Source organism: Thermobia domestica, chromosome 1 (assembly GCF_964235325.1).
Source record: "Thermobia domestica chromosome 1, izTheDome1.hap1.1, whole genome shotgun sequence".
Taxonomy (NCBI): Eukaryota; Metazoa; Arthropoda; class Insecta; order Zygentoma; family Lepismatidae; genus Thermobia; species Thermobia domestica.
Window position 1 is genome coordinate 354,133,449 of NC_137454.1, and position 23,625 is coordinate 354,157,073.

General features: G+C 34.3%; 1 protein-coding gene across 1 annotated transcript in view; it reads left to right on the forward strand.

Annotated features, from left to right (window-relative positions):
* LOC145681948 (pickpocket protein 19-like) overlaps positions 1 to 23,625 on the forward strand; it is a 288,210-nt gene that overhangs the window by 238,735 nt on the left and 25,850 nt on the right. Inside the window, exon 10 of the mRNA XM_081753550.1 lies at positions 4,256 to 4,347. Coding sequence (XP_081609676.1) covers positions 4,256 to 4,347 — 92 coding nt within the window. The remainder of the gene's footprint in view (positions 1 to 4,255; positions 4,348 to 23,625) is intronic.

Genomic DNA, 23,625 nt, shown 5'->3' on the forward strand with positions numbered 1-23,625 from the left:
GATCAAGAGGGAAACATTGTGCAACATTCTTATAGGTTTTCGAATAGCGACAAAAGGTTATTTAGATTAATTAATGTGTTTTCAAATGAATCGAAAAGTGAAATTCGAGTATTAAAACTCCTTTCCACGAGCTTTCTCTTCGAGAATAGCCTGAAACAAGAAGATGCGTTGTCATCCATATTATTCGTCTTTGTTATGGAACATCCTATACCGTAAATCAAAGATAGCAACCAGGGCCTAGAGCTGATGGTATTTTTCAGGTAACTGCGTATGTTGGTAATGTAATTATAAAATGGATAATTGGATAAATGGATAAAATGGATAAAAACAATAGAAAAAATTCAGAAATGTCATTAAATTGTTTCAGTAACTTGGATATATTAGGAAAAGAAAATTTAATTCAAGTAAGTTAGTTATAATGGTAATACTGAAAACTATACATGCGTACCAATAATAAACAAAATACCTTCGACAAAATAAATACTTTCATATATTTAGGGTAAAAGTTAAGAGATCAAACCAACATGAACAAAGAAATTGAATGCTGTCTGAAAGAAGAAATGTCATGAAAGTTAAGCTGAACATATATAAAACTGTCCACAATACAGTTGCACTATATGATTTCCAAATGTGGTTGTTTCCTCTGGAAAAGAACGTAGACTAGAAACATTTGTGAATAAAATCCTGAGACGAACATTCGAACTCAAGAGGAGCGGAAGTGAAGAATGGCGGAAACGTCATAAGGATGAACTGATAATTTATACCATTTACATTGTTACAGCCATCAAGTCCAGGATGCTGGCATTTGCTGGCATGAGGAAATCACAAGGTAACAACATTCAGGATGGCTGGCCTGAGAAACTTTTTACGGTATATCTATCTAGTGCACCACCGAGAATCACCCTGAAGGCGAGAGCATTAGCAATTATGCAACAAGAGGCCAAAGGACGAATCCACGTAACAGAGCTATACAAAGAGCAGATTTTCTGTGCAGCCGACAAGAGGGTATGGATCCGATGTATTTTGTTACACATAATCAAATTTCGAAACACGAGGGAGATCGAATGACTATTTTTTTTTGTTTGTGTGGCGAACAACTTGTGCGAATTTTGTGTCTGAGTTTACACGTAATGCAACTAAAAAGTTCCTTTCGGCAGACACCATGATATAGATTCGATATATTATGATACACAGAATATAAATTTTGAAACAACATTATTTGGCCGTCGCAACTTTTGGTTCTGAGCAAATAATATGAGCGATTTTAAAAAGGGAGGTCACAGTTGTTTCGCCCATAAAAACAAAATTGACAATATCAATCATCATGTGGTTTTGAAATCTATATTTTGTGTGCAAAATCCATCGAATCTATGCGGTAGGATTCGCTGAAGAGAACTTTCGTTTCTTTTTTCTTTTCTTGCGTAGCTGTATTACGTGTATCCTCCATATCGAAAATCGCTGAAGTGTTTCGCCCATAACAAAAAATTGACAAGAATTGTCTCTTCGAAGGATTTCGAAATTTGTATTATGTGTAAAAAAAATACATTCAATCCACATCCATTGTACCAGTGCTCAGATATTTTTATGGTAGTGTTATCCTCATGTCCCTTATATAAAAGGGGATAATCGTGACACGCTAAACGAATACATTTTAGTTTCTTTTCCCACAAAATCGAAGGTGTTACTGTATCGGCACAGAACTACATTACTGCAGATTGGATTGAACAATTCTGCTTTAGACCTTTGTAACTGCAAATATCTAAAGAAATCCATGATTTCAAATTGTGTAGCTAAGTGTGGTTCACCGGACGAGTATATTAAGTTACATGTAGGATCTGCATGTCTTCAAAACTGCCACGAAAGTTACCAGAATTATTCTACAGCCAGGGGACATTATGATACATTAGATATAAACTCGTCGGCAAGTCCAAATATAACACACTAATAATATAAAACTAAAAAAAAAATTAAAAACAATTTAACTGTTAATATCAACATCCTATGTACCTCTTGCCAAATAGAAGAAATGTAGAGACTGAGTTTTCCAGACTCAGTTGACAGAGTATGCGATCCTTCGTTCTTCTAAGCACATAGCAATATCTCATCACTTGTACGTAACGTAATTTTAAATATCAATGTACCTTTTACATTACTGTATTTCATTACTGAAAGTTTGATTTCATTTTTGTTAAAATAATTTTCGAACATATTTTGAAAATTGTCATAGAAAACTTTTGCATAGTGTGGTTGCGAATGTGAGTATTCTGGTACTTCAGTGAATAGTTAGTTTGCATCATCTAAGCTAAAAGTAAACTTAAATTGACCTACGTCTCTGTCCCTCTAACCAACTAATTTGCAAAGTTTGATTCATACTGCATTGGTGTTCATATTACTGCGTTAGAAATCACCCCATTATATTTCGAGAAAAAAATCGAATAAGGCAGTGTGTAGCGTTTTCCTAAAACGAGGATAATCATTTGGATATAAATATTTCTACTGAATCTCGAATGGACATTAGGGGCCAAAGAAGCTGTCATCTGTAGGCGCATAGGAAGCTCACATCTGTATTATTTACATATCTAAATTCTCCTTTTTTATATTTATCTCCATACCTTAACGAAATATTATATTTCATTTTTGAATTTGGGAACATATATCTTATTCGTTACTAAAACAAACCAGTTTCGTAAAGTTTTTCGAAGTATTTTGTATTTAAATATGTTTAAAAATGGCTTTATCTATGACAGTATTTTTTCAGAAATTCTTCTTTTTTTACAATTGATGAAACCAAATGCAATACTTTCATGATTCAAACATTGTGGTAATACTCACAGTACACCAACATTCTTGTATATAATCCAACAACATTGTAGGATCAACAATCAAATCAAGTATGAGAACTTAACTGATTTACCGCGATCTGCCCGAATTAATTTCCTGTCATTTTTTAAATATATAAGGGAGGTGAGATTTAGTACGTCATCAACTACTTCAGTATTCGCAAATCAGACATAGAAGAAGATTAGCCTCAAGTTTGTGCGTTCAGAAACTAACGATATAGTGACAATTAATTAATTTCTTATTTTTTGCTTTAGAATGTACAGAGTATTTTAAAGTCGCGGAAGCGTTAAAGGATTCTATTAAAGAGGTAAAATCATCTGATGCTTTTCCCTGTTAAGCTAAAGGAGACCGATGATTTTGGAAAGTGAAGGATGATGGAATAATTTGTGGAATGAAGATGGAAAGGAACATGAATACCCAGAGAAAATATAACACTTGCACCGTGTTGTTCACTATAAACTTACTTGCCTGGCATCAAAGGTAAGAGCCCTAACGCTAAGCCGTTGTGCCCCCTTGCGCAATTATAACAGGAATATAAAAACTGGATTGAACATCCCAGGTATGTCAAGGAAAATATTTATTTAAATGTTTAATGTGTTTTCATCATAATATGCGGAAGTCAGAAATGGTTAAAAGTCACGGATTGATTTTATCGTCACTTGTATAAAAAGCATTCTTAAGAAAATGTTTACTGACGCTTACAACATTCACTGGCACATTGAAATCAAAACTACACTCCGCCTTATAGTGCTGTGTTTCTTTATTCATATGATTTTCATAATACTCAAGCATAGATCGTGTACCCGGCCAATCTATATTATGTGTTTCACGAGTTACATTAGATGATCTAAACTTAAATATTCTTGAATATGCTCCCAGCAAGAATTCTTTACAAATGATTGATTTTGAAAATTGATTATTATATTCATTAAAATCTTCAATTCCTAGAAGCAAACTTCATTGTCTTTCAAAGAACGAGAAAAATAAAGTGATCGCTAAACCTGTCCTTACTACAAATAATGATTTCATGTGACATATTATGACTTATTTTATTGAATATAAAGTCTTAAATAGATTCTAATCACAAATTATATCATGTGTATTGACGTTATTAACGAAATATTTGGAAACAAATGAACACATCATAAGGACGATCAACTTATTATCTTATATTATCCGAACATTGTGAACAGTTTATTAGGTGTTCCTGCTAAATATATGCAAAGATAACCCATTCTTTATAACTGATTTGTGCAAAGATTCGCTTTCCTCTCTCTTTTGATATCTTCGTTATAGGAAGTGTACAAGATAAATTGTCCACCCAGTACACCCACACACACCCACACACACACTAAGAACACATACTAAGAACACATACTAAGAACATAATTAAATCTTTTGTTACGTATTTTAGGAATCCTTTTCATGCAGTTTTCTTCAAAATGCCGGAATTTCCTAAGATGCGATTCTCACGTGATGTAATATTCGGAGACCTGGAAATGCTAGGTAAGTTTAATTACGTAAAATTCTATATTTAGAAGATATCTTGGAACTTTTGTCAATAGCTTAACACCTTCATGATGGGTGCAATAGCTTAATACCTAACCCTGCGTTATGCGCGTACGTTTATATAAGCGCGTGAGCGACAGGTGTCACCCATCTATTAAAATATATCTAGAATAAATAAAACATCTTTGAAAGACAATTCGTTCCTTTATTTGATAAAAGGTTTATCATTGGTTACAGTTTTGTTTGTTCACGATCTACTACTGAATATAACGGACATTTCTTCAACACTACTAGACTCATTGCAGGCATTTTACACAAATGTCTTTGAGATGATCTCCACACATCCGTATCTTACTAGGAGAAGCCAGACTTTGGTAAGTGAACTTCGCGGCCATTTTTTGCGAGTTTGTAGTGCATATTTATGGAATTAATATTGCAAACTGGGAGAGCGCAATGGCCCCCCAAAAAAGGGAGAAAAACCGTCTTAAATATTTCTACTGTATGCATATACATTGTAGGACGCATAAATTTATCAAGTGTCGGCAAGCCAAAATAAGGTAAAACTTTGACTCATGAGTAAAGGGATCCGGGTTCAATGCCTGTTGGAGTCATGCATCTTTTCATCTTTAACCAATAAAGTAGCCATTTGTAGCTATAAGTAAAATATTAATTCACTGTATGTTTATAATGAATAAAACAATATACATTTTTTAAATCATTTGTAAAATCTGTCAATGTTCCATGTTAACTAAGGTAGGAATAAAATTTAATCTATTCCGTAAATATTATTGTTACCGCTGTCGTTGTGTAAAAAATGTTCTTGACGTTTCGTGTCTACATCTGTAGACAGCGTGCGAATTACAAGGGGAACGAGGAGGAAGTCTCCTTTGGTTATAGAAACATCCAGTATTAGCAAGGGGAATTTTCCCCTCAATGTCAACAGATGTAGATAGGAAGCGTCAAGATAATTTTTTACGCGACTGTTGTAACCAGTGGCAAATTTAAGGGGAGCGCTTACGTGCTTAAGCACCCCCGAAATGTTATTTACTATATTAAAGTAAACGATATATCTTGGAAAATTTTCACATTTCCAGGACTAAAATTTGCAACCCTCCCCCCGAAATAAAATCGTAAATACGCCACTGGTCGTAACCATAATATAATTCGTGAAATCTGTATGTTTAGGGAATAGATTAAATTTTGTTTGACAGTTAACATGGAACATTGTAAATTTTACAAGTGATTTGAACATTTCTATTCTCTTATTCATTATAAACATACGGTGATTTAGTATTTTACTTCTAGTAACAATTGGTTACTTTATTGGTTGAAGCAAAAAAGTATGACTCGAACAGGAATGAAACCCTCAACACTTTACACAGAAGTTACAGATTTTACTCACTCTGCCTCACCGTCACTTGGTAAATCCGCGCGTCGTACGATATATGTGGCGAGTAGAAAACTTTAAGACGGGTTTTCAACGTTATTTTTGGTCATTGCGCTCTAGGAGTTTGTAATATTAATTATTTAAATGCGCTTTACCATCTGGCAAAAAGTGGCCCCGAATTTCACTTACCAAACTCTGCCTGCTCCTTGTTAGATTTTTAGCACCACTTGCTAGTAGTTTTGTGTTTTCCTCTTCCACAAACATGACAACTTCCTCTAGAGCTTGATGTCTTCTCAAGATCGACAATTCCCTTTTCCTCAGCACCAAATAACAGTCGTAGTAGGTCCCTCTTAATAATTTCAAATGGAACCCGGCGAATTGAGCTTTGATATTGTATACGACCTTTAATCATTTCTCGAGCAATATTCTCAAAAAAAAAAAGAAAAGAAAGAAAAGAAAAAGAAAAATCTCGTGACAATTGATGTAATTTGAATAAAGCAAAGCCATCTCTTATGATTGGGTGTAGGGTTTGAAACCATCCTGGACGCTAACAAAAAATCTCTATGACAATTTTGCAATTATCATAGCTGTTCAATTTTGATCAGAAATGGTAATACAGGCAGAAAACTCTTTCCATTATTCCATACATTTAATTATATTCAAACCTTCGAACACTGTCCTTTTGGCAGCTGGTGCCATCTCATGTTTCAACAATAAGTCCTATTTTCTCATCTCTCTGCTTGCAAGGATTCGTCAAACGACTGAGATGGTGTAAACTTATTTAGTCTTAGAAAGCGCTAATCTTTCCGAAGTTCCGTTTCCATTGTTCCATAGGATTTTAGGATGGAAGCAGGAAGGTATTGGAGAGAGCGAGGCCTTATGCATTGACTGTATTGTCTGAGTCAGAACGTTGATGACAATCTTGTCTTCCACCTGCTCGAGTGTATGCTTTGTTGCATTGTTCGTTGTATATAGTCTCTGCTTAGATATAATTTCTTCTGGTCAATATATGATTATTCTGGAAGTCAACAGATAAAGCAGCATAGCTCAACTTTTGTTAATACCTGCTTATAGATTGATTGTAGAATCTATCCTAGGTTTAAGAATTTCACTACTAATAAGATGCAATGTATACTCTCACTGTAGGCACAATCTGATGTCAAAAGCACTTTCAACTGCTTAAATAGGCTTTTAGACATATCAGACCTTAAACATAAAGAATGCAATGACTCAATACTGTCAAAAAATGAATTTTCACTGTCAACTATTATTTCACCAATCAGCTTATGTTTGAAGTTAAGCGTGCAAAGAATTGCAATAAAATATTAGCAATGTGGTGATAAAAAAGGGAAATTGTCGAAGTTTGCATCACGGAAATTTCTAATAATGAAAAGTCATAATAATTGGCTTCGCTATCTATAAAAATCTTTGCATATCTAGGTCGCTTAATAGCATTCGTGTTCGCATTGAATTTCCTTTTTTTAAACTAGTGCTTTGTGCAGTAAAGTCTGTCAGTAACTTCATGAATATGATTAGGAGTTTTCAGTGATTGATGGACTAGCTAAAATGATAATAATTTTAAAAATATATTAAAATGCAAACAATTACATCATTTAAATAGACAATCGTACAGCTGGATGGTATCCTGAACCCGCTACCCATTAATAATAGTAGATATGGTGTATTTTTAGTAGTAGAATTACCTTACAAATAAAGCTTGAATCCGTTAAACTTACCTGCCATAAATTATAATTCACGTTCAAAAATATTAGTAAATTTAAACAATTTTTTGTAATTACTACTACTACTACTACTACTACTACTACTACTACTACTACTACTACTAATAATAATAATAATAATAATAATAATAATAATAATAATAATAAAATAATAATTGCCAGATTGCAATAATCATTTATAAATTTTATTGTATAACATGTTTCGAGGGGAATAACATTTTGTTTTGCAACAATCAAAATCGATTCTTCATGCTATGCAGCTAACAGGGAAAGATTGAAAAAGTATCTATCCAACAGTATAATGCTTTTCTGTCATGCGATTGACATATAATTTTACACTGTCGACATGCACGAAATTTGTATAAAAGTGTGATTATTGGAAGAATTACGTAAGAATGGTTTTCATCAGATGTAAAATATTACTTTCAAACGATCTCGATCCTTCCCTCCCAGATGCAATTCAAGAATTAGTTACAATAGCATAATTAAAAGAACATAACCACAATTTCAGGTTTATTTTAGCAACACTAGAAACCATTGATTGCTTTATAGTTTTTAAATCCATTCAGAAATCACTTTCAAACCAAAATGTCACTTCATATTTATGTTATATTGATTTGCTGTTATCAAGTTCTATATGAAATGGATCGCCATGTGTATTAAGGGAACGTATGTTCTGTTAAGTGTTATGGGATTTGTGTAAGGTAATGCAATTTAAAAAAAAAATACTACAAGAAACTGATTATGAACCTGAAACTTTCCTTTGAACATATCAACGGTTTATCGTTGGGTTAGAATAATCTCTATATTCTCGATTTTTTTGTTATTGAAACATATCACTATGAGTTTTCTTATATTTGTAACTGATATCGGTTTCACTATTATTGTTCTTCCATAGGTTCTACTTAAATTTGTATAACATTTATTCTCTCATATATTTAATTATTCCCCACTATGTACTATTTCCGCCTATGTCCGTGTTCTAAAAACTACACACTTCTAGGTATTGTTTATAATAATATGTTTTAATTTATTGTACACTTAAAAGCGTGAAAGAATACATATTCTATTAGCATGATGAATCATGCAACTGGTGGTCTGCAGCACTTTTAACTTCACGCCGACACATTACATGCTCACTGCTAGCATTTATCTTTTACCTACTTTTTATACACTTATAATAGACAAAATGTATAATAAATCTATTATTAGCATATTCAAGAATTACTTCCTGTTGGAAACCCTTAAATGCATTTTCGGATGAAGTATTATTGAGTATTGCTACTCTATGGTTTTAATATCAAAATAATGGGGTTTCAATGTAGTTGCTGAATTCCCTTAAACAGCCCTAGCAATCAATCATATGCAACGTCTGTTAATAGGTCCATCTGAACTTATATTTCTTATTTTGATGTGACGAATTATCTTTTACGCTATGCCGGTATAGTTCAATAATGCACTCTACATTTAGAGGTCAGTGATAATAATATTGTGTGTCCAGTATTGAATAATGGTAACATGATTCCGTGAGATAATAAAACAGAAAAGGTTGAATAAAATATCCTTATATAGTGCTAAATGGTGCATTTGCTACTATTACTACTACTACTACTAATAATAATAATAATAATGCTCAAAAGTTACATAATTGATATTAGTGTTTCGAATGTATGGCTACATTCAAGTTGTTTCAAAATTTAAAGGGTAATTTCTAACAGCCATTATATATAATAATATCATTATAAGACATATATATATACTGAGAGGAAGGCTGAAAATAGCACATGTTTTAATGTAGATGCAGGCTACAATTACAAGTCGTGTAAATTAAATAACGGAGTGAATATACTTAATAAAATAATCTCAACTCAAAATCGCTTATGTGATTCTGTCTTCAAGTAATGTTAATAATTCAGAGAGAAATTTCAGCAATGTGAACACATTAGCAAAACTATTATTGAGTTACAGTGAAGACAATGCCAGATTTAATGTCCGGTGCTAAAGTCACCTCAATCCTTCTTTTACCTCCAGGGATGACAAATGACATTGGTGCTGACGACCATTAGATGTCTTAGAAACCAACCGATGGCTAAATTGTACAACGTATCTCTAGTGTCATTTGCTCGAACCAAAATCAAAGAAGAGAAATACTCTTATGCATTTTTTGAAAATGTCGTATTTATCGTCTCCATGCTTCGGATATGACAGGCATATCAGAAGGAGTAGTTTAAAGTCTAAACTTTTGCAAGATTTCAGATAGCATGCAAAATCACTTATACAAAACTATAGACATCTTCTGCACGCGAAAATGGAAGTTGTTCCCAATAATATTACGAAATATCAGTCTTTGGAAGTTTCTCATATAAAAGCTCGAATTCGTTGATTAATAAAATAGCAGTTAGTGGCACTAGTCTACCGAAAAGATGTTGACATATGAAAGATAACATCTTCAGTTCGATATGAGATGCTCATAGATCTTTTGTTAGAAATTAAGGCTGTGATAAAAATATTTATACTCAATATCGCTGATGTTCCTTTCGTAGTTTTCAAGATGCAATTTTATACAATGGTTGCGAGCAACTAAACAATATGAATTCAGAATGACTCGTAGCATAACGTAATTGTCCTTACAAGCTGTAAAATGTCAATTATTCTGAAAGTTGCACATTAAGTTCATAACTGTTGGACACATACGAGTGAAACTGCGATCTTAGGTTGATTGGGAATCAGCATGTAAACACTACTATTGAATAGATTCAATTCATGCGTACTATATGGCATAATATTTACAATCAAGACAATAACAGATATATCCCCTCACAGAGAATGCAGTGTAGTGTTGATTAGAGTCTTATAAAATTAAGAGAAAAGGCTCTTCTGATTTTCCTTCCTGTGTTTAAACTGGGACAATCTTAACAACTTGACGTGGGAAACCTTATGAGTGTTTTATTTTCGAAGGGTAGCGAAGGTATCCATATGCCGTCAGCTTATCGTGCTTGTGACACAAATTTTAATACTATTTCCACAACCAGTCCGAACTAATTTCTCTTAATGAGCGCCTAATAGTTAATAATAAAGGACCCTCAAAAGTGTATCTGTGCAATTGCCAACGGACTGTTGTTAGGCAGATCAGAGCAACATATCGAGTAAAAAGGTAGAATTGTGGCTACCTAATGACACCGGCCAACATGAACTATCCTGGAGTACGAAATTTTCTGAGTCTGGAATTATGAAAATTTATGAAACCAGTTAATTGCAACAGAGTTCGAGCGCTGTATATGAATTTTTCTGCCACAAAAACAGCGCAAGACTTGGGCTAAATGATACATAGCCCAGTTGTACAATACAGACTTGAACTTGTCACTAATTGAAAGATCTAATTGTTAACATTTAAACATTATTTTTACTTATGACCGTTTTAGTTACTTCACCAATATTTTTAACAAAACCCGTCATCAATATCTACAATATTGTAAACTATTCTATATATTTTCTAAAACAAACGTGTAATTTTGGACATATGCAAAGATAAAAGACACTCAAAATAAAAACAAAGTAACAACGGAATTTTTAAAGACATAGTTAGTGTAACTAGAGGTTTAATAATCTTCATAAAAATGTTTTACGTTTAAAACTGTGCTCGTTTAGGGATTAAGTACTGACCTTTAAATCTATAATACATGAAGCACTATCATCATGAAAAAATTCGAAAGCAAATTATCTACATCTTGCTATATTTGATAAGGTTTTAGAATATTCTGTTTCCAATTTTATTTCTTTTCTTTTTTTGCGTTATGTGTATTTTTCCATAACGTATTCTGCATTTTAATTTATGACAAGTAACAGATTCTAAAACAATGCCCCTGACATGCTCCTCCCTTCAAGAAAATATTTATTCATACCCGCATCTGTCCGGAGGCCCGCGTATTCGTTATGGTTTTCTGCTCGCTCTTTCACCTTTATCTTCAACTTCTAATGTCCGTTTCTCTGACAAGCTCTTTTTGAATTAAAGCATTATCAATTCTTCTATCTACTTTAGAATGACATAGAAAATCCTAACTGTAACTTCTTTTGAAATATGGTGTTGTGAAGTTTATCTTTTACATATTCTCAGTTAGCTTGGAAACTGATTCATCATTCTAACTTGATAAATATTACATATCCGAATTTAAACATTAACAAGAACAGCCATTGTATTAGAACCAGTGCATCTAACGAAATTTCCTTTATTAAATTTAGGAAACTTTGTCTTTTAAATCCTTACCCGCAAAACTTTCTCCTTCCATAGAAGTATATTTGGTTACCTTTACTTACACACCTGTTTCATTCTTTGTTCGGAACTCTTATAACTACATTATACGACGTAGTTTGTTTACAAACAAATGTCAACGAAACACCACTTCATTTTATAGTTTTCAAAGAAGTGTGTAACATAGCATAATTCATTTCCCTTAACCAGAGAACACAACTTGTATTCTAACTTTGTATCCATTCTGAATATACCGTTTTCTTAGTAATATTTTTAAATGTCTACACCCCTCTTAAGCAATGTCGTTACTCTCTGGCGAATAAGGTGGTGTTTCGAAAATTTACTCTTTCACTTTCTATAATATTGTTGGAATTTCTGACCATTGAAAGTGGTCCGTAATCTCTTACTATAAATTAAGGAAACACGATTAACGCAGAAATTTAATTCCAAACATTTTAAGTTAGTATCTGGATTTGTAGAATCCCCTCTCCACATCTTAAGACAATGTGGAAACGTGTCGACTATAACTTAAAATAGAAAATACAATTAACGGCAATGATCTATATGCATTCGAGCAAGAAGTTTTCTAGTAACAGATCAAGAATACAGTTAGTCTTAGGAACTTTGTTTTTCACTGCAGCACAAATATCAAAATTGGTTAAGAGAGTGCTATCGACAGAGGGATGCTCATCGAAGCAAGAAAATTAAAACGTTTATTTTATTGTTTTCCAACTAATTTTAGTGAAAAGGACGCTAGCTTCAACAGTGAACTCAGTCTTATCTCAAATACCGACTTGAAGACGACAAAATTAACTTTATTTCTGTATATGTGTGTGCGTAGTACAATAACCCTTTGTTCGAAATGTTGCTGAGATACTTTTCTACTTCAGTTCCCATGAGTACGAAAATTAGCAAGTCACCCCAAGTGTCTAAGTGACATTTAAACTAATTTGCTATTGGACAATTTTGGTCATCAACCAATAGTGGACAATGTTATATTCAGTGAGTGGTTGCTCGTCACTTGACCCATGGTGACCAGAAGAAGCACTAGTAGCGAAGCCCTCACCACGAGAGGAAAAATCGGGCGAAAGAAGTCGGACGACAGACTGAAACCTTCAAAGCGGAGAGGTTGTGTAGAGAGTAGCCCGACAAACTAATAGTGGACAATTAAGTCAAGTGCTTTAACCGAATGACAGGTAAAGACGAACATTATTTTGGTAGTTCTTGAATATAAGTCGTTTGTAATTCTACAAAGAGAAAAGCATCTCTCTTGGTCATCAGGGAGAATACACTTGTTAGTGGTCTCAATGTGCAGATAATTTTTGTTGGGAGGATACCAAATCATCAGAGGAGCATCTCATCGTACTTCTCGACAGCACATGTTGTTCTATGCAATTTTACCTGGATACAATTGTAAGTAAAGTGCCAATTTTGTTCTGAGACAGTGATAGAAAAATTCAGCAAATTATCTCTCGCGAGAGCTATGTTTCTACAATTGTGTTAAGATCTCAAATCGTTTCAAATAGCCAGCGCGCCTACTGCGAATTTGTTAAAAGGTAAAAGTAAAAAGTAAGATTCATTACACACATTATCTTGCAAATAAGCCACTTGATTCGAGAGTCGAATTTACATATTTTGGTTTAATCTATTTTTAAAGAAGAGTTTGGTTAGAACGACAGAATTTGTTTAAAAACTTCTCACGGTCGAATAAGTAGTTCTTGTAAAATGTGAAATGTGTTTCTTATTGTGTTCTGATGTGTATGTTAGGTTACTTATCTAAAGCAGAAATATGTAATTCAGGTAATTTTGGAGTTGAAATATGATCATTTAAATGTATATGTTACTGACGTAATCATTTGAGTTTGAACTTAATAATCCTTTATACCGCGAGGACGTAGGTTGTGGTATGTGTTTTCTGATAATTTGCAGGAGCAGTCAGCTATCCCTCGTACCAAGTCCTAAAGGTAAAAAGAGGACATATAGTGTTAATCATTACACACAGATAGTTCGAACACGATCGACCACGTTGCATACCAACTCTCATTCAAATCATCCCAAGTTTGAGTGAAAGTTGGCAAAGCATATTATGTATTTCGGTGGAAGAAGATGATTGTAAGAGTTACAATGCACTTTGGTTATTGAGTACAAGGAAAAATAGAAGAAACCTTCCACACCAGCGATAACAAGAGCATCCAAATCATTTATCATATAAGGTCACCAAACTTCCTCAGATGCTAATTCTAGCGAAGTGTACCCACCCATGTGATCTTGGTGTGATTTTCTTAAGTATTGGTCTCTTGACAGTCTAGATATTAATACCCTTCATTTCCAAAAGAGAAAAAAATACAATCTCTCTGCCACTCTAGGTGAAAAGGTGTTTTAAGCATGTCGTCATATTATTTGCCAATTGAAGTTATTGTCCGTGTGTGCTGGACCACTCCCATCTTTCTTCAAAAAGAAGTATAAATAGTTAATATTAGTAGGTAAAGAAGATAAATTTAAATGCCTATGATAGAAATTCTATATTCCCATGAGCAACTGTAATTGCAGAAGATTCTTGAAGGGAGTGTATACAAAAATTGGATGTATTTTCTCTTTCGCAGGCAAAATACCTTGTTGCGAAATGTCAAAACTTAAATACACAATAGACGGCATAAAGAAATTCTCTTGATTCTATTAACCTGCATCTTTTTGTAAAACTTGAGACGTATCATATGACATTCTTCTAAAGTGCTTCCCCATATTAGTTTATCATCCTGAAACTAATTACTCCTTCCAAATCTTTAGCAACTAAATCAATGAACTGCTAAATATTTGAGCAGAAACAATTCAACCCGAAAGGCAATCTGTGATGTAAGGAGTATTGTCCACTAACTATTTCAGGGAACTCTTTTAGAACTGTAAGTTGCAAATAGGCCTCCTTTAAACACAGCAATACAAAATATTGGCTGCCTTCACCTTATTGAGTACGTAATTGGAAAGGATAGTAAATTGATTGTGTGATTAAATTATTGGTCTTTTTGAAGCCTAAGCACTATCTTATAGAGCAGTTTTCATTCTTAACTATAACCAAAGGTGTCGCCCATTCTGCTTTTAAAATTTTCCTTAAACCTCCTGAGTTACATGGTTCATCCAAACGCTTATTAAGTTACTTGATCATGTAACGCATAAGGAATATCGTTTTTTTTTTAAAGTAAGCGTTACCTCTGGCTTAATCTGAACATTAACTTTAAAATCCTTAATGGGTATATCAATGGATCTTTTGAAAACTTTCTCAAGTCCATTTACTAAATATGCCTAGCAATACTTTTAGTGCTTGGTTGCCTACTGCTTCTCTAAGTCTCAGAAAACTATTAATATCCAACATATCAAACCATTGCTTCATCCACACAAATACTAGCTCGTTTCTTGTTTAAATACCTTAACGTTGAAGGACTCCTGTAATTTTAGTGTTCTACCATAACACTACACTTTTCCACAATATTAATACGAGATCCGTTAGCATTATTCAATGAGAATGACAATCTTCAATCCAAATTTAATTTAATGAAGGCGATTGATGACTTATATTAGAAATAGCTGCTCCAGTATCAACAAGAAACTTGGCCAATTGTTGGTCAGATTTTAAGTAAACAAAAAGAGGTTTTTCGTACATTGTTTTGTTAGCAAGCAATCCTAGCGACTGCAAAATTTGTCATATTTTGGCAAGACTTATATTTAAATCCTATATTTCGTCTAAACACTATTTCCACTATTTATTAAGTATTACCCTTTAAATCTATATAACTAGAAACACTTTCACCACGAACTACTTCAAGAGCAAGTTTTCAACACCTTGCATATTCGATCACCTTCTGGAATGTTCAGTTTTGAATTTTTCTTTCTTTTCTTTTTGTTTCAACAATATGTGTATAATTTCATAACGTATTCTGCGCCTTAATTTATAACAAATAAGAGATTCTAAGACTCTACCCTTCACATCGAATACATTATTCTTATTTTCTACTTTAAAATGGTTTCGGGGACACAAGGCCCATCCACAATTTTTAAAGTAAACACCCAAAGTGGAAGATGTCTACCAATGTGAATGAAATTGTGCATATACATTGTAGAGTGAAATAAATAAATACGTGTTTCGAATTTTCTAATAAAAAGGCGGTTGAGTGAGACAATGCCCTTGCAAATATATGACCACGCTATATGAAAGTTTGTTTTACGTGTAATTAAAAAATACCTAAGACACGTGAAGAATTGCAATGAAACTGCCAGATGGGACAACATGCATAAAATAAAAGAACACTAGACGGAAAGATGGTTTCTTCTGACAAACATCCCCATCCAAAATATTGAAAGTGACGTGTGAAAAGCAAGAAGAAGACTGAGTTGAATGATATTGTACGTAAATATTGTAGACTTAAAATAAGGAATTTGTTTTCCTATAAAAAATGATTGGATAAGGCAGGCACTATTCAAACATTTGATCACTAAATATCAAAATTAGTAATAGATGTTATTGGATAGTACCTATCGTACATGCAGAATTGCCGAATTTGAATATATATATAATAAATAAACGATTACGTGTTTGTTGTTTTGTAAGGAAAAAAACAATGTGGAGACAAAGGCCCCGCTGCAAAATCATGTGGAAAGTGACACACGTACACCCAGGTACAATATCCACATGTACGCGCAGAACGAATTTATTATTGTAATCTATAGAAATATCCCTGTCATAACATACTTTCTCCTCCGTGAACGTAATTAAGTCCAGCTGAAGTATGAGCTGCAACGAAATGCAACACATACGTGTGGTAGCAATACTTTGCTATTGTTTCTGCCAAATATGATAACTACTAAAAATACAATATGATTTTGCTGAAGTTCGTTTGTGAGTATTGGTTTTTGTTTCTTGGAGATCAAAATTTACTGTACAAAGAAACCTTACTTCACAGCTAACAAATATTTACAGACTTGTTTTAGAATCGAATTATATTTAAATATTGTATTAGACTGGAAAAATTACCTATTATCATCCAAATTATCTGCATAACTTCCGTAATTTATGTAATTCCACGTATATTATCAATTTATAACACATTATGCATATTATGTAATCATATATAATATAAGCTGTACACATACACAATATAATATAAAGCTTGGCGCAATTAAATATTCTTCAAACAAAACTGACAGTTTCTTCAATAAATGAAATGCCGTCGTCAATGACTATAATAGTGTAAGGTGTACTGAAAAAATCCGATAGTAGCAGTTTTAAAGTGCCAGAACCATGTATACAATGCGGAAAATGAAGGTAGACCTAATTGGTTACTATAGTACAACGCCGACTCCGGAATCATATGACTTTTACGGGAAAGTGTGACTTCAGGGCATGTTGAAACGTATTAAGAACAAACTGTGACACTTTGACCATCTTTTCCTTTCATGCCCTTTCAGCAGCTATCTATTTCTCCCATCGCACTATTTGTTCTCTAGAGGTAACCTTATTGTATTTAGATTGGACATATAGCATAAAAACATGTCTCATCTTGCCATATTCCAAATAAGTGACGGGGTTCCCTTTATATTCCAGGGAGATATGACCACTTCATTCGGTGTCTCTTACACCACAATATTCCTCGTCGCCATCCCATGAATAATCTACGTCTTCTGTGCTCTTCCTCAATCGTAATATATAAGAGCTAATGTTCTTACTATTTTCGTCTGTAACAGAGTTCTTGATTACATTATCCATACAACAAATGCTGTGGTGAAATTGTCACGTGTGTTTCCTGCGGTTTTGTTGATCTTTCCGACGAAGTATTACGTCCGGTAGAAGTATTAAGTCGAAAGCAAGATGTAGAAAAACTATATCATTTACAGGAATTGTTGTAGTCATGCTGCAGTTTCTGTACCACGCTTCACTCTCTATGCCTGTGTTTGTTTATGTAAAATTTCCGTTTAAACAAACTTTATGTTTCAGGCTGCTATTAATTTAAAACATAACACTGGTTGGCAAAATCAAACCTTTTCTCGCTCTCAAGAAGGTTTCGAGCTCCTGAGTTCGAATACGTAACCCGCTTTTCTCCAGGATGTACCAGTTTTCAGGGAGGAGGGGGTGTTTCAATATCCGACCAAAGATGCTATTCGGCACCCATAATAATTTGCACGTTATACTTTAATTATCAATATAAATTATGCTGATAAAATTGAATAAAAAGTAGAAGTTTAACATTTAAGTGTGACTTGTTTTTTCTACTCCTCTTGTAATTACCACAAGGTGTCTCGCGTGTCACATTCCAAAAGAAGTCTGCCAACAAAATCACACTCCATATACCATTGTAGCGCCTCTCCATGGTAGATATTAGGTGGTGAAACCTTTCCCCGGGTTCGTCAGAGACCTCTCTAAAGCTGTACATTTCAGGGAAGAAGTCCAGGAGGAAATGCAGGAAGTTTAACTTTAGGGACATATTACATCCCATGTTACGAAATGAAGTAATTAACCTGTCCACAATGTTTTTTGTAATCAGGTGACTTATGATTTCCTAGAAAATTACAACACACTACTCGAAAGGCCTCCCAATCCTTCCCAATCCTTAAAAACGTGACTGATTTGAGGTGTCGTAAAACCACCTTATTTCACCTTGGCCTTTCTGAGTCTTGGAAATAGTTTTCTGAGATGGTTAAATGCTTCACAATCCAGGTTTAGGGCCTTGACGAAGACCTTTATGAGCCCTAATTTAATATGAAGGAGTGGTAAAATATTTTTTTCTGTATCCACAAGACGTTCATTAGCCACGTTCATCTCCCCTGGGACCAGTTGCTTCTTTGGTGGCAATTTTGTAATGGTGTAATGATCTTTGGCTAGACTATCCCAATGACACAACAAGCAGTAGTGCTTTGTGTAACCTCCTTGCAAACCGGTGAGGTGGGCTATAACCTTAAGGTCACCGCATACAAACCACTGGAACTGTTCGTACTTTATTTTCTGCAATAGGTTCCGCTTGTTCTCGTATGTTTCTTTCATATGTACAACATGAGCAATAGGGATGGCTAGCTTTTCATTGTCATTGTGTAGTAACACTGCCTTGAGACTTATCCTAGACGAATCTACGAATAGCCTCCAATCTTCAGTATTGTCGTTCAACTTCAGTTGTCCCATAAGCGATTGAATGTCACTGCAATACACCAAATCACCATCCTCTATAAAATTAGGAACTAGGCTAACCTCTCTCTTCCTATACATCAATATATTCACATCTTGGCTTAGTAGTTTCCATTGTTGAAGTTGTGATGCATGCAACAGAGCCTTAGACTTGGGAAGGTTTAAGTCTCTGATCAGATAATTCAGCTCTTCCTGACTTATCGCATGTGGTTCATTAGTGTCAGGCACTGCAGCGTAATTCGGATCTGACTGTGTACTCGAAGATTGTGCAACAACCTCACAAGTAGCAGATTCTTCATGAGATAAAACAATTCGCAGGGTGTATGAGCCTGGTGGTACCGGTACAGGCAGACAAACATCATGTTTCACAGGTCTCCTCGCGGAATCCAAGACGGGGTACTATATTTTATGCTTCATATTTTTTAGAAACCTTTTATATTAATCAGGCAGAAGTAACAGTCGGAAACATGATCACGGGGCTCGCGCCAAAACATAAGTACGGCGAACGACATCGATTTATTTGTACCTTTCAACCATCCTGTGAGAGTACGCGCACACGAGTTACAACTTTGTTTCGAAGCCAAACGCGATCCTGGTTGCCGATTTTACACCCGAAGTACAGATAGTAGATTGTCTTGAGGAACGGTGACAATGGCTACTTTCTCCCTTCAAAATCATTTCCCCACATATGTAGCAGAATGAATCTGTCGAATTGTTGCAAGTTCTCGACATGTTCGTTTAACACAAACGTCAATATTTCACGCAGAAATATTTTTCACCTACGGTATACACAGACACAGCGTGATACCATCTTCTAACACGAAGATCAACTCGAAACTGAAATATTTATTTCACGCGACAAAGTGCTGTATGTCTTGGCGCGTTTTTTAATAATCTGTGTCGTCTAGACTAAAGGGATCCGACGAATGATTGAAAGTTAATTACGTAATCTTTCTCCGTTAATAAGGCCTAGGTTTTAGTGTATAGAGTGTGGGACGACAATAAATCTTTGCAACCCAAGGGGAGGGGTTACGTTTCCGGACGTTTGTGAGCTAGAGAAAAGAATATTCCTGCGATATAGCCTAGTAACAGTTCTTGGATAAAGATAAAAATTGAGAATTATGCACTCTAAATATGAAAATACATATTAAATACGACAAATACGATTTTGCTGTCATTTATGGAAACAGCATACCGCCGGAAAAAGACCTTACGTGCTCTATCGATAAGATATTCGTAATCAGCGTCTCAAAGGGTATCCGCCACACCGTTTCGCCTCGTAAAAATTCAGAATTATGTACTCCAAACAGAGAAAAAACATATTAGATACAAAATATACGATTTTTTCTGTCAATTATGTAAAAAGCACCCCGCCGAAAAAAGCTTACATGCTGGAACTTTCTCGATGAGATATTCGTAATCACCGTCTCGGAATCTATCCGGTACACCCTTTCACCCTCGTGGGAGTATTTTCATTCCGACCTGTGTAATAATAATAATATAAGTAGATTGCCGGACTTAGGCCTATTAATTTGGTTTCTTTCTAGTATTGCTTAATATCTACAATATCTATGCACAATTTCATTCACCTCGCTTTATTTCTTTCTGGATTCCTTCAATTAACTTTTGAATAGTTTTGGTACTGAATTTGCCTCCACAAGCTTTTTTCGGGCATAATAAAAAAGAAGGGTTCTTCAATTTTGTGTGTACTGTCCCTTAAGACCCATTTACTTCATTCCAATTCCCCATTTACTTCAGTTATTTTTTACCTACATTGATTACCAGATTTGATATTTCTTTATCGTAAGTTTGAAGAGACCTGTGTGGAATCAACTGTTTTTCCAGAAAATATAAGAAACACGTGCCACTTGTTTTATATGTAGTATATCTGAGCAAATCTTTATTCCCTTTGATACATTTCTTCAAATTTTGGTTAGTGGGAAGTGTTCCTCACATTGTTTTCTACATAATCTAAAAACACATGTTTGATTAATTTTTCCTAATTATCAGTAAAAGAAGTGTCGTTGGAATTCTGTGTTCACTTTATTTAATTTTGCACTACACTTATTACAGGTTTTGATATTACGTTATGATAAGTTTTGAAGGGTATGTGCTCATCCAAAGTTTTCTTAAGGACAATATGAAACACGTACTATCTTACTTTAGGACCCACAGTTTCACTAACCCCGGTAAACTGCTACGCGTTCTTTCTTATTTAACATATAGTATCTCTCTGCAAAGTTCTATCTAATCGTTTTGCATCAATAAGATGTTTTTTCTGAGAGATTCAACACATTTAGCAGCATGAAACTCAAGTGTCCTGCGAAGCGGAACGAGATGGGGAACTTAGTGGAACAATGGATTCTGGTAAAAGTAAGTGAAAGAGCTTTTCGCGGCAATGTGTGCTATTTTGCAAGTGGAATTATTGCTCTTTAGTAATTTCAGGAGATGCTGAACGAAAACAGGTTCCTCAGAGCGATGAGTCGACAGTTTGAAACAGCGGAACTCTAATAGGTAATACTTCAAATGATGCCTTCTATGACAATTATGAGCGAGGTAAAAGAACCCTCTCATACAGTGAACAAACATGTTGAACGAATATAAAATATAGAGATGCATCACAAACGATTAACAAAATGATATAAACAACCTTCACTCTTAGGTATAATCTCTCTACGACCATATTGATGACCTCGAAAACAGATCCAGACGGCAGACTACTTTTTTCCGTGGAATATCAGAAAAGAAAACGTGAAACATAGAACGAATTGGCTGTGACTAAGGAAAAAGTAATACAAAATATTTTTAACAAATAACCCAACCTAATCATTATGCTGCAACCTGACTATACTGAAAGCTCATCGTTCTGGAAGACCACTTTCCGCTAAACTGAGACCAATAGTATCCAAGCTTCTGTGTGATACATGGAAAGGAATATTGTTAGTTTCTTTAATAAATTAAAAATTACTACCCTCTACTCCAATTTGGATTATAGTTATGAAGTGAGAAACCAGATGTACAATCTTCAAAAGCTTCTCAGCGTAGCGAGAGAGAAATGACAGAGGTCAAATGTGCAGCACAAATATGTATGCGTCTATGGAAAGAAACACACCAATTTGAGGATGGCAATTCAGGTGATACAAGTGAGCTTGCAGTTGCATCGAATTCTCAGAATCAGTGTTCCTCTTTATCACCTCGAAATATACATCTAACAGCTTCTCAAATAACTGAAGCATCTTCCCTTGACGACAGAGAAAGTGCTCTCACATTCCCTTCTAGTGAAGATATTACATAAACAAAAGAGAACTACAAAAACAAAAAAAAATCTTACTTACTCGAAGATCTGACCGAAACCAGCAACCGAAGAGATAGAGTGCATTTCAATAAACTGCCTGAGGCTTGGCAGGGACGACCAAGAAATTGTAATATTTGACATGCTGACAGGAGAATTAAAACCATGATAATGGTCGAGCGCCAAAAGTGCGTAACAGGAGATTTTGTAGTTTTGAGAAAATCGAGTTTTAAAATGTGGTGTTTTTTCTTAATTCTTAATTCTTTGAAAATATTACACATACATTTTTTTATCATTTTACTTTGCCACTGTTCTCAGTTCGCCAGCGATGACTTAATAAAGAGGAAGACAAATGTTTATTTTGTATAAAGTCTGTACGGGAAAGTTGAATCACCTTAAATAGACTTTTCTTCCTGGCGATTGCGATAACATTTTTCAATTCATGAACGAAATATACTTTTAATTTTATCTTTGCATGTTCAGTAGTAGCCAGAGTAGCATCCCACACCATGTAAGAGTGGCTCTTTTCGATAAGTATTTTGTTCTATTGAATGTATTTTGAATTTACTGTGAACTGCGCAGCTGAGTAGGAACGTTATGTACTGGTTCCTCTTTTGCCTACTACAATCATAAGAGAAGAATGTAATATCAGAAAAATTAGACACTAATCCTTTCTGGGTTTATGCAATACAAGATTAAATTTACTGTTGAAAATGTTACGGTATAGGTAATATTTTTCCGGGCAATATTCTTTCTATAAATTGCACATCCTTCTAATTTTTAATCGTGATTGAAGATATAGGCATAAAGATGGTTTTCTGACAGAATGGGTCCGCGTTCATGGAAAACTGCTAATGTGATTTTCATTCTTTGATTTCGCATGTATTAGACGCAGCGTGTTTGCATGTTGATCTGTAATCCCGATGATAACCATGTCATTAAGCTTATTCAAAGAGTTATGGATAAACTTATCTAAAAGCAAGCTCTAACATTGTGCGGTACAATGTAATTTAATTATTGTCAATAGTGCAGAAATGGGTACGTTTACTTTTATTTTCCTGAATCTTGCTCGGATCTATGTACGAGGCTAACGGCGAAATATAAAACATTCCGTCGTCTAACATCAGATTCCAAACATTGTCAAAGTTTTTCCCGAAAATACGCAAAATGTATGACTATTTGGTTACAGTCGGGCATGAAAATCCATAATGTATCGTTGCCTTTATGTGAAAGAAAACTTAAATAATATTTTTAAGAAAACCTTAGCAGAAAAAATAAAACCTGTATCTTTATTTGAATCATCTGAATTTACCTTGGTATTATAACGTCTTCTGTTACCTGAAGTTTGGCAAATTCATACATTACTTTCTATTGTGTTTGCTTCTGCGATGAAAGAAAAAGTGCAAAACTGCAATTCCTCCGAAACTACTGATGTATGCC